Source organism: Hippopotamus amphibius, chromosome 11, assembly GCF_030028045.1.
Source record: "Hippopotamus amphibius kiboko isolate mHipAmp2 chromosome 11, mHipAmp2.hap2, whole genome shotgun sequence".
Classification (NCBI taxonomy): domain Eukaryota; kingdom Metazoa; phylum Chordata; class Mammalia; order Artiodactyla; family Hippopotamidae; genus Hippopotamus; species Hippopotamus amphibius.
Window position 1 is genome coordinate 19,085,967 of NC_080196.1, and position 13,040 is coordinate 19,099,006.

The following is a 13,040-nucleotide window of genomic DNA, read 5'->3' on the forward strand; positions in this document are numbered from 1 at the left end:
GTATTTTATATTATAGTACATTTCAAGTGTTGAATAACCATCCTGTGGCCAGTGGCTACCCAGCTGAATAGCACGGGCAGAGACCTGAATTAATTTGTCACATCAACTAGTTAACCATTTAGCAGGGAAAGCAGAGGGATCTAACCTAAGTTACTGACATGGCTGTTTCAAACTCTGGGGACTTCACAATTTTTCCTAAAGAAGGGATCATCTCCTTTGCTATACTGCATTTTTAAAAAGTCAAAAAACACTAAAATGTATAAAGTAAAAGTCTTTCCACACCATGCCAAAACTAACCAATACTATCAGCAACTACATATACTTAACATTTGTCAAGGTAGGCTTCATGTGACGTTTAAAAAATCAATTCTCTTACTGCCTCTGCAGATTTTCAACTATGGTAACCTCTACATTCTACCCCTCTGGTGTGATTATCATTTTCATATGGAAGACATTTTTTTTTTTTTCCTTTTTGGTTGCTTGCAGGATCTGAGTTCCCCTACCAGGGATGGAACCCGCGCCAAGGCACTGAAAGCCCAGAATCTTAACCACTAGGCAACCAGGGAACTTCCAGAACACATTTTTTTACCTGGCTTTTCAGTTCTGTAAAAAAAATTATGTACTTTGCTTTATACAATACTTAGTACAGACTACCTGAATATAACCTTTTTAGATATTTTAAAATATATACTTACTATTTGGGTTCTTTTCATCAGTGATGCCTTTTTAGCATGTAGCTGAATGAAGAAATTAGAAGTCAGATTTACTATTTTGACTGGCTGGTCAAATTACACAGTGCTTGTAAGCTAGAAACTCAGTCGTCTACTGTAGTTTTCCAACCAATGGACTGTTTTCTTTATTTAGAATTTAGATTTTATATTACATTTCACCTCAAAGAAAACTAGAATCATATTACTATGCTTTGTATATTCTGAGCTCTGTCAAAAAGGAATCCGGTGGGCGGGTGGCAAGAGGTGGGCACGCAGTGTCTGCAGGGTATTTAGCTGAGAAAGCATTTCCTAAAGGCGGTGCTGTGCTTAGTAAATATCTCCTTCCCTCTGAGAATGATAATCCCGTGAAAAGGTAAAAACTGGGAAAAAAGACTTGTATTAATAGCTATGGTAGGTGTAAACAAAAAATTTAACAAGACTCCGGTAAACTGAAATGTACTATGCCCACAAAGAAAGTTGAGAAATCTGTAAAACGACCAAAAAAAAGAAAAAAGAAAAAAGGTAATACAAAGCGAGACGTAATTATTATCAAGGTTTTCCTGCTCCTTCTAACTGCAATGGCAGTTATATTCCCGGCGCCCAGAACAGTACTTGGTACGTACTAGGGCGCTCAGTGAATAGCAGGAGTCACTGCAGGATTAGGCCTTGCAGCACTACTGCCGCACCACAATGTAGTCAAAATACGGAAAGCCAAAATATAAAAGCTCTTAATGCAATTAGGCATCCGCTGAACGAGGGTTTTACAGAAAATAAGCCGTACTACCTATACAATATTTTGTTCTCCCATTGTTTACAACTAGTGGGGGGCAGGTCTTTTCCCCGTCCACCCCCTCCCCCCCCCAAAAATGGGCATTATCCAAGGACACCAAAGCCCCAGTCAGCATAGCCGCCAGGCTCTCCCAGCCCAAATACACCCTAGGTCCACCACGCAGGCGCAGGAAGGGGCGGGGCCAAAGCGGGCGGAGGCGAGAGGCGATTCGCCGGATTCGGGCGGCCCCGCCCTCCGTCCCCATCAGGTGGTCACGTGGCCGTCTGGGGCCGGTGGGCAGAGTTCTAGTCTTTCATAGCTGCGCGCGCGAGCGCTTCAGCGTCTGCTGGGACGAACGCGGGTTGCCCGTGGACCCTGCGCGAGGCGTCGCAGCCACAACTACCTGCGTTCGCTACGAGGATTGCGCGCTTCCATCCGGTAAGTGTGAGAGAGGTGGCTGGAGGGGGTTCGCAGGGGCTGGTAAACCGGCCGCTCTGGGCTCCCGCCGGCCGGAAGCCGCGTACTCCTGTGACAGCCGCTGGGCCGCTGCCGGGTCGGGGTGAAGGGGCTGTTGAACGGTCGCCGGAGCGGCGACTGCGAGGGCGGTGAGGCTCGGGGCTGCCCCATTGGTTGGGTCGGTTTTGGCGCGCCGTACCGTCCGCGCTCCCTATTGGCTGACGGGCGCAGTCCCGAGGCGCGCGCAGCGGCTGGAGGGCCCAGGCGCGCGGCACCGGATCCCCTGCCGGCTTTTGGGTCTGGGTCTCGGTTCATAGGAAGAGCTGGGGGTTCGCGGGGCGGTTTGTGTGCAGCTGGTTGGTTTGAGGGCCTCAGCCTGGGCGTGCCTGGTTGTCGGGATGAGGCAGAACATCCACCCTCTTCACCAGTCATTAACTGGCGGGGATCCAAGGGGGTCCGTAAAACTGGGCTCCTGGGAGAATGTCCCAGAAGCTTACGTCTCCCATTAAAAAAAAAAAAACTTGGTGACGTTTGGTTTCACCAGTTTATCAGAATTTCCTTCGGCCCAGCTCTTTGCCAGAGTTTTCAATTAAGCTGTTTAAAAGAACTAGAGAATAAAAAGAATGCCAGGTTGCTGGCGGGAGTGTGATGAACAAGTGAAGGATTAGACTTGATCCGTGGCTTTCGACTTTTTAAATCGTGAGACGTACATGTTTTCCATCGCAGTTTAGGACGCAACCCTTCAACTAAATTAGAACCTTCACGAAGCAGTATTTATTCCTCGCATGCCATGCACTCTGATGTTTTCTCATCTGTTCAGTTACATTTTTCTAAATACTAGAAACATTTCCCCTTTAAGTAATTTGGGAATCCCAGGCTGCGACCCATAGTTTGAAAACCATTGCCCTGGCCCAGCCCGACCAGCATTTGCTTAACATTAAATAGAATAGAAAATAGGGTGTGTCACACCATTTGATTTTTCTTTCCTAAACTTTTGCGTTTGCGTTTGTGTGTTCTAGGGCACAGTGTCAAGTATATTCACATGGCATGGGTTATAGTCAAAGGTTAAAAGCCACTGCAAGGCATGGCCACAGAAATCAGGGAATTCTGTTGGAGAGACACACATGGCTGGGGAATTCAAAGTTGGGTTTGGAGTGAGTCCAGCCCAGTGGTGTGGTTAACAGCATTACATAGCCCTTTGTCTCTTGCTCCCTTTTCTTTGCTTCCACCGGTGTCTCAGTTCATGGTGGTGGTTAAACATTCCCTATAAATGTAAATGCATAATCTTATTTGATTGGATATTAAATCACTATTAAGTGATTGCTGGTCACCAGAGCCAGTCTGCCTTTCAAACAGCAAAGTTAGAATGCTGTTCTTGACTTGGTATCTGTTTTGCTTCTCCAGGTGACCATTTTTCAGGTCTTTGAGAGCCCTGTATTTAATCCAGGACGCCATCATGTTTCTTAAATTTGTTTAGAATACAGATTTTCCCTTTTGTAACCGTATTTTTCCAGCCAGAATTATTGTGGGTGTGTGTCTGATGTAGAGCTATTAAGAGTCATTAGCTTTAGTCACCTGTCATTGACAGGGCTGAGTTTGGGTACAGTGAGAAAAGATAGTTCCATCATTTTTTATTGTTATGATTTTTTAATTTTTATTTTTATGATTGTACTTTCAACAACAAAAAACTAGATTTCACTTTCTGTTGTAGACCATATTCTGTAATGAATTACTAGTCTTCTGTTCTTCACCAGGTGTATAATGAATCACAGTATGAAGCAGAAACAAGAAGGAATCCAAGAGAATGTAAAGGTATGTGGTGTATGTGATACAGTCATTTTAATCTGTTGTAGAAAGCACGTAGTTAGATGTTTTTTGACATAATTTAGTCACATTTAATCTAGCTATAATTTCTGTGAACCTTGGATTATGGAATTTTTAGTCTGAGGGCAAGTAACAATAGAGAACTTTAAAAATTAATTATGGTTGAATATTAAGTTTTCTGATCCATGTACATGGGATGTCTTTCCATTTATTTAGATCTTCTTTACTTTCAACAATGTTTTGTTGAAAAAAAAGTTTCAACAAAGTTTTCAGAGTTTTGAGCTTTTCACTTCTTTTTTAAATTTTCTTATTCTTTTTAATGCTGTTGTAGCTGGAATCATTTCCTTAATTAAATTTTTGGTGTGCCCATTGCTACTGTATAGACATACAATTGATTTTTTTGTCTTGATCTTGTATCTTGCAACCTCGCTGAACTTATTAGTTCTGATACTTTTTTAGTAGATTCCTTAGGATTTTCTATATATAAGACTATTGTTGCTTTGTTTCTACTTACTGCATCTCATGAAATGATTTTATTAAAATCCTTTGTGTGTATCTTCAGATTAGTGTCTTCGACCACAGAGACACATTTTGCATTATATTGCATATATTTCCAGAGTACATCATACTCGTTAGCATCTAGCTTGCTTGTTTTGCCACACTTTTTGAATCCGTGTATTAAATTGTCACTGGAAATCTTGTTCCAAGTGTTTATTCTTATAACAGTAAAGACAGCTTAATTTTGAGTTTGTAATTTTGACTGGCTTCATTCATATGGTTCTAAATGAATTTACAACTTAGCTAGGAGGTCTTGCCACACAACTTAGACTATTTGTATTCTCAGGATTCCTGGGAATGAGACCACATTGTCAGGAAAGTGTATGTTTCCAGACTTAAATAGTATAAAGCCTCTTGTAAGTGATAGGTGCTTTTTGATAGGTTGTTTTGTTTACCTTGCCTTAGTATCTTCCTTACATTGTTTTTCTTGAATAATACTTTGCATCGATAATTTGTGAATTTGATTCCATCAGCCTCCATAAGGGGTGATGGCATCTTCCCACTGTGCTTTGTGTGTGTTTTTAAACTTTTTATTATGAAAATTTTTTAACATTCAAAAATAGAGTCTATAGTATAATCTCAATTCACTTCCCCCATTTTCAACAATTATCAGTTTGTGGCCAGTCTTGTTTCATCTCCACCTCCATTCACTCTGCCTTTCCTCCATTGAATCAAATCCCAGACAGATAACTTATATAATTTCAGCAGATTCTAATATTTAAAGAGAAATCTAGTATTTACTAGCTATAGTACAACTATCTGGGATATAAAAGGACCTGGGTTCTGTTTGGTTCTGGTTCTGTCTTCAAAACTGTGACATTGGGTGAGTTATTTAGTATCTCAGCCTCAGTTTACTCATCTGTAAAATGAGGGGGTTGGACTGAAACTAGGTCTGTAGGAGTACATTTTAGGAGCTCACAGATTCCTTGCCAATACATAAAATGCTGTGTGAGTGTGCTCTTGTTTGTGGGGGTTTTTTTTGTTTTTGGAGGGGGTTCATAGAATCTCAAATTGTTTTCTGAAAAGATTAAGACTTATTAATATATAAGAACCTTTCTGGCTGTAAAGAGCTTATTCTAATGCATGTTCTGTATGAATAAAATGATAATAGCAATATTACATTTGGGTGGCTGAATGCTATGAAGCTTACAGTTGTGAAAGTTAAATCTTGGAAACGGTCATTTTTGGTTTCAGTCATTCAGCTGGCTTCTTTGGCCTTTATGAGTATCAAACATTTAAATAAATTAACGCCTCCTATTATTAAGATTCCAACATTGTATTTTCTTCTATTTGTCTGGAGACTGTTAACTAATCTGTAATTAAATTATATCTGAAATGTTGGTGTAATATTTGTTCTCACAGTAGCCAGCATTTGTTCTTCAGTTAAATAGTGAGATAATAATCAGCAGTAGAAACTTTACCGTGGGAAAGGTGAACTCTAGTCCTGGGAAGTACAGTGTGGAATCAGCAACTTTCTCACGCTGCTTTGGTGTCATGTTCTTGCTAACGTTGTTTGAGTATTCACCATTGTTTGCTATCCCATGGTGGCAGTATAACTAATGATTTTTTGCAAAAATAGAGAGACCTTTTATATCAGGAAATATATAGGAAGGTATTTACATATTACAAGGAAGGCAGTTTTTTTCCAAAACAATAGCTTGGGGCATTTTAGAGTTTTAGTATGCCTCAAGCACTGACGTTTTCGCTGTCTGCTAATGAATGGGCTTGAAGCAAAACTGCTTCTGCGGTCAGGTAAAGGTTGAAATGGGGGAAGTGGGTCTTCTTACATGTGCAGTGTTCTTAAAAATGATATTGTTTTGATGAATTCATATAAATGTGTTAGGGGATATTCACAACTTAAAGGAAGCCTGAGATGAATCCTTTTAATTAGGGGAAAGAAGTATTTTACAGTATAGATAATTAACCTTTTCCTCCAGTTTACCTCTTTTTTTGGCTAGCATTAAATGTTATGATGTTTGGTAAATTTCTAGATTCTGTGTAGATCTTTTTGAGAGGGAATACAAGTATTCCTGTTACACTGAAACTTTATCATATATGGTTTGGAGTATTAGAACTTAGAAATGTTATATTTTTGTCTTAACTAAACAAATGACTACCTGACTATAGCAAGAACATATACTGAAATGGGAGAAGAGCTACTTGTTTGTGTCAAGTTTGGATAATATGATTTATTCTTAGAATTTCTTCAATCTTGATTATAATTTTAGGGAAATAACAGGCTTGCTAGTTGGTCAAATCATCTGTAGGATTGTAAAATTATGTAGCAGGTCAAACATTAGTGTCCTTACCATTTCTTTCTTTCTTTTCTTCCTTTCTTTCTTTCTTTGATAAATTATAGTAGGATTAAGATCGTAACAATCCATATAGAAACCTAGTAACCAGGTAATTCATTATCTTGACTTTCAGAGTAGTCCTGCTCCAAGAAGAACTCTGAAGATGATTCAGCCTTCTACGGCTGGATCTCTAGTTGGAAGAGAAAATGAGGTGTGTATTATTGAGCTGGAATGGGGTACGGATGATACTATCTTTACATTAAAAACATTTCAAAGAGTTCCTTGGTCAGAAATACTTAAATCCTTGAAATTTGAAAATAATTTAAGGATAACAATTGTATATTCCCCACAAAAGTGGTTTTTGTTTTAATTTTTCAATTTAGGAAGTTCAGAGTTGGTATGAATACCTATAGTAGAACTGGGATAATGTAATAAGTTATGAGTTAACCTATAGGCATAATGTTTGTTTTTTTTTTTTAGAATAAAAGGTTAGATTCAATCATTTACCCCTGTATGTAAATGATGAAATCATGGGTGAGAGTTTCTAGACTTTTGCAGGTTGAAAATAGTGCCTTTCCATGGTACTGAATCATTTAAATAATCAAAATAAATTCAGCTAAGCCTTGGACCCAAGTCTAATTTAAAATAGTTGCTGTAAATAAAATTCCTAAAATATAACTATATATTTTGGTAGAGTTTTGAATTGTGTAATTTCTTAAAAGAGCCAAAGATATCAAAAAGATAAGACATATGAGTGCTTTAGTTTTAATTCGTGAGACAAAACCACTTAGCTTTCTTGTTCATTAAACAAAATGACTGATGTACATATTTTCATTATAGTTGGTTAAAGGTTTGTCCAAACAGAAACATTGGAACAACCAGTTAATATCTAAGACTTCCAGCTCTGGAGTTGTCACTGATCCAGAACATAATGAAAATAAAAATTTTGGAGGAGTCACCCAAGAAGCATTTGATCTTATGATTACAGGTATGAAAAAAAATTATAAATATACATATATATTTTATCTTAAAATTTTAAATTATAATAAGGGTATAAATATTATTCATTCTATTGCTATGAACTCCGCCCATGGCTGCTTTTTTTTTTTTTTTTTTTTTTTTTTTTTTGGCGGGGCTATGTTGGGTCTTCGTTGCTACATGCGGGCTTTCTCTAGCTGCAGGGAGTGGGGCTATTCTTCGTTAAGGTGCTTCGGCTTCTCATTGCAGTAGTTTCTCTTGTGGAGCACAGGCTCTAGGCACACCGGCTTCAGTAGCTGTGGCTCACAGGCTCTAGAGCACAGGCTCAGTAGTTGTGGTGCATGGGCTTAGTTGCTCAGAGGCATGGGGGATCTTCCCAGACCAGAGATCGAACCAGTATCCCCTACATTGGCAGGCAGGTTCTTAACCACTGCACCCACCAGAGAAGTCCCTGCCCACAGTTTCTTTATCTATTAGATGTTTTACTTTTATGTTTTTGATAATTTAAGATTTTATATGGTTGTAAATATATAAAACACTAAATTTGGACAGGTGCTACTGTTTGGTAAGATCCATATATGGATGAAATATTAAGGAAAAGGATAGTGATTAATATGGCAGCTCTGATATTGGACCTATAAGACTTGGAAATAGTCTTGTCAGAAGAAAAATGTCTAGAGAATGGATTTGAAGAAAAGATACCAGGAGAATGAAATAAGGGAACAATAGGAACAGTAAGGGGAGTGAAGATGAATGAGAAGCATCTGCCTATAATAAATACTAGTTCTTAATGGCAGTGAAATCAAAAGAGGAAGTTAATGATGTTTTATAAGTATTATGGAAGGTGATTACTTCTGTTCAAAATGGGTCATTGGATATTATTATTGAGGAAAAAAATTGAGGCCTAGAGAAGTTAGTTGTCTTACTCATGGTTATAGTGACATTTGGGCTCATTTTGAGTTCCTTGGAGGACAGTGGGGGGAAAATAAGTAGACAGTGGGATTTTGTTTAGAAAGGTTGACTGCATACAAATAAAGAAGCTCTAATAATAATGTAGACTAAACAATAGGATTTGTGACGCTCATGTCTGATTTGGCTAAAACTAATGAAGATTCGTGGGAAAAAACACTAAAGTTAAATACATAAACAATTCAGCTATACATCATATTGCTAACATAACCACATAGATGAAAAAAATTTGTGTATATTTTAGGATTGAGCAAATGAGTAATATGTTGATATTGTTGGGTTCATAATATGGTGAAGGGAGATACGGTATGTAATGGGAAAGGAAAGGAAGAAGTCTTGTTGTGGAATTGGAATTGGAGTGTTGGTATAAACTGATGATTTTTTAAAAAGAGCCTTTCCTAACTCTGCCAATGAAAGAGCCCAGAAACAAATGACACCAGAATAAGAAGCACAGTTGCACCCAGTTCTTGGTTTGTAAACACTGTTCTCCACTAAAGCTCCCTGGAGAAATGGCTGCTTCCAGGACCGGGGCAGGGAAACTACAAAGTGAGCTTGGAATCTCTTGTGTTAGAAAATACGGAAGTACTCAAAACCTCATGGACCCAGGTTAGAAGGACAAGGAGTCTGCTTGAAGGGATCCCCCTGGCTAAATTTAGGAAAGTTTGAACATAAAATGAATAATGCCAAGAATGGATTATAATACATTGAATTAAAAAGGAATACATGAATCCATACTGGTAATTTTCTTTTGAATTGGGATAGGGAAAATTCTTTTACAGAATAATGCCAACTACTACATGGAGAAGGAACTGCATAAGTAGAAACTCATTACTTTTCATCCACCATAGAAATAGATTTAAGCAAGAAACGTCAGTGGAGGTAAAATTGGGTGAAAAGCTGTTAGGGAACTGGATATTAATACCACAGATTCAAAAATTTTACTCCATAGATCCTTTGTTACTAAAGGGAAAAAAAAAAAGTATCTTTACAAGGGAGAAATCATCTTAAGTGATCAAATTTAACATCTCCAACATTGTGACAAATTAGTATGTGCTTCTTTGGTGATACACTGAGAAGGATACAGCATACTTACACAGTGTTCCTGCCAATATGTGTAGCTTGAATCTAATCATGAGAGTGGACAAATCCAAATTTAAGGACAATGTAAAAGTAACTGATCTGGACTTTTCACAAATGTCAATGTTAAACAGATAAAAAAATACAAACACACAAAGCAAATGTTGCAAACATCTTCAGCAATCTAGGTGAAAGTTATATATGTATTGTACTTGTGTTGCAATTCTTTTGAAGGATTTAAATCTTCAGAAAATTGGGAAAAATAAAACTGATTTGGCTTTCTAACTTCAATCTTTAAAAAAAAACGGATATTACTAAGTACTGAATAAGATTGCAGATTTTTTTTAAATAGACAAAAAAGTTATTGGGTTTTTACAGCCATAAATACCAGTAATGATTTTCAAAGTTACATGTAAAACATTAATTTGTTTTAGAAAATCCATCCTCTCAATATTGGAAAGAAGTGGCGGAAAAACGAAGGAAGGCTCTCTATGAAGCACTTAAGGAAAATGAGAAAGTATGTACTGAATATAATTTATGGCATTTTTAAACATTCCGGGATTATTTTCCTTCTGCTGCCCAGGATATTTTATTAAAGCAATATAAACTAGCTTTAATGTTGGCCTAATAAAAGTTTAATTAGGCAACTCTGTTACCAGAACTGTTACACAAAAAGAAGCCTATTGTGTTGAGAGCCAAAGCAGCACCTTTGTTAGGAACTTTGTGCTAAACGTGTCTGTCAGTTATGTACTTGGAGGCATAAAATTTGTTTTATAGCATAGCAAATCTGTGGAATACTGAACTTTTTGATTTATGTCACATAGCTTCATAAAGAAATTGAACAAAAGGACAATGAAATTGCCCGCCTGAAAAAGGAGAATAAGGAGTTGGCAGAAGTAGCAGAACATGTACAGTATATGGCAGAGATAATAGAGGTAGGTATTTTAACATTCACCTGATTCAGAGTCATCTGTTTTTCTATGAAGTTGCGGCAGTACTGTGATTAAAAGGTGTTTGGGCTCTAGCATCAGATTTCCTGGGTTTGAGTCCTAGCCCCCTGCCTGGCATCATTAAATTTGAGTTAAGTGGGTTATTTTTCCTTTCAGGGCTCCGCTTTCCTCATCTATAATATGGGAGTATTAGTACCTACTTTATAGGCTTGCTATGAGAATAACGAGTTACAGTAGGTAGAAAATGAGAGGACTCTTTGCACATAGTGAGAGCCCCATAACTGTTAGATGCTATTATTTACTGTTATGAAACAAAAGAACACCTGTTTTCTTGTAGAGATACAGAAAGGAATTAACTTGTATCTGAAAAATATATGGAAAATTATTGTATTTCACAGTTGTCAAATTTTCAGACAGGTTTTTTTTTCATTTTTATTGGAGTATAGTTCATTTACAGTGTTGTTAGTTTCAGGTATACGGCACAGTGAATCAGTTCTATAAATATATATGTATCTCCACACAGTCTTTAACTGTAATGCCAATGAGGTATTACTGCCATTTATAAAACTGGTAATTGGTGTACTAAATAACTTTGGTTGTCTTACCTGACTTTTTTTTTTAATTTGGAAGTAGCTAATGTGTTTATAAGAATTAGCCTGATCACTATTACTTTACCAGTCTTTAAAAATAGGTCCTAAATATATTCATATCTGTAAAAAATCATCTTGCTGTTGGGAAGGAAGTTTTTCAGATCAAAACTTTTCTTCTACTGAATTTCTGCCCTTACATTTTAGCTCTGTGATAGAATTTATGTTTGAAGTTTTCATTTGGAAGTACTGTAACAGCTCTCTTACCTGCCATGGAAGTATTGGTCCAAAGCAGATGGGAAATTAGGGAACGTGGTCCTTTACTGTAGATAGCTTGACAAGTACTGATTTAAATTGTAGTCTAAAAGCATGGGAGTACTTAAAAAAAAATAAGCAAATTTTTAAACACTGTGACTTCGCAGAAATATGATCGAACATGGTTAGCACTTTGATGTAACACTTGACTGCTTGTAAGTGAATTTAATATAGAGACATTATGAAACGAAACCTCATTGCAACATTGAGGGTCAGTTATATCAGCAGACAGATAATGGGCTTGGATTGTAAAGTTTTTACAATAAATTATTGGTTTATTCTTTAAAAGAGACTGAATCATGAACCTCTGGATAACTTCGAATCACCGGATAGTCAGGAATTTGATTCTGAAGAGGAAACTGGTGAGGATTCTGAGGTAGAAGACTCAGAAATTGGTACATGTGCTGAAGAAGTTGTCTCTTCCTCTACAGATGCAAAACCATGTATATGAAATACAGTAATATTCGACTCTTGAGAAATATACTGCCGAAATTTACCTCCACTATAGTTCTTTGTAGCAGAGCAAATAACTTTATAATGAAAACTTGGAATCATACTTCCTTGTTTGTATCCTGGGACCCTGTTATTGTATTAAAATACAAATACTATGTATTTTTAATCTATGGTGTTTTGTGTAAATAGCATTTTCTCAGTTGTCAGACATGACTTGTGTATATGATAAATAAACTTCATTCTATTGAACTTTGTGTATATCTTGAAGGATGAAAGATAAGGAGAAGCAAAGCGGGGAGCAGATGGAGAGATGCAGAACTACTAGCTAAGGGCTCTGAAACTTTCTGTTCACACATTTCACATACTGGTATAGACTGTATATTGAAGGAGTATGAAGTAAGAGTAGGGTGAAATTAAGGATTTCTCATATGTACTGTTTTGAAGGAAGAAAAAGACAAAATAAAAGGAAATGTTTGCAAAGTATGTAGCATTGGGATTAAGTTCTGTGGAAAGCATACAAGCAGCTTTGTATAAATTGGCAATAAAGAGCAATGTCAAGTTTCAAAGGATTACTTTAGGCAAGTTATGTATAGAACTTTAATTTTCCTATCTCTCATATTAAGTCCACCTCTGTTTTTGTGAGGATTAAAACTTTTACTAGAGTGCCTGAACTAAATGCTTAAATAAATGGAAACTTATTAATCTATAGCAATGTTGTCCAATAAAGTTTTCTGGGATGCTGGAACTGAGTTGTCCAGTATAATGACCAGTTAGCCATATATGGCTTTTGAGCATGAAATGTGGCTAGTATGAATGAGGAGCTAACATTTTAATTTATTTAATTTTAATTTATATTTAAAGAGCCATATGAGGTCAGTGGCTACTATATTAGTGCAGCTCTATATGTTTTAGATTTGGCCCATTAGCCCAAAGAAAGGGAAGAGCTAAGTAGAATAGGATGACTTGGCAAATAGAAAGTATTTCTGGAAAAAGTCAAAACTGTATTGCCAGGATTTGGTGGCAGGGAGCAAAAGAGGAGGGAATTGAAGAGGATTTTAAAATTTAATGTCAGAGCCAAAACTATTAATCTCCTAGAAGAA

General features: G+C 37.1%; 1 protein-coding gene across 1 annotated transcript; it reads left to right on the top strand.

Moving 5' to 3' along the window:
• Positions 1–1,751: 1,751 nt before the first annotated feature.
• On the top strand, positions 1,752–12,189 carry GMNN (geminin DNA replication inhibitor). The gene is made up of 7 exons (XM_057700160.1): positions 1,752–1,917; positions 3,690–3,747; positions 6,745–6,822; positions 7,452–7,599; positions 10,070–10,152; positions 10,460–10,570; positions 11,777–12,189. The coding sequence occupies exons 2-7, from the start codon at positions 3,697–3,699 to the stop codon at positions 11,936–11,938; spliced, it is 633 nt and encodes a 210-aa protein (XP_057556143.1). The 5' UTR covers positions 1,752–1,917; positions 3,690–3,696; the 3' UTR covers positions 11,939–12,189.
• Positions 12,190–13,040: the final 851 nt, after the last annotated feature.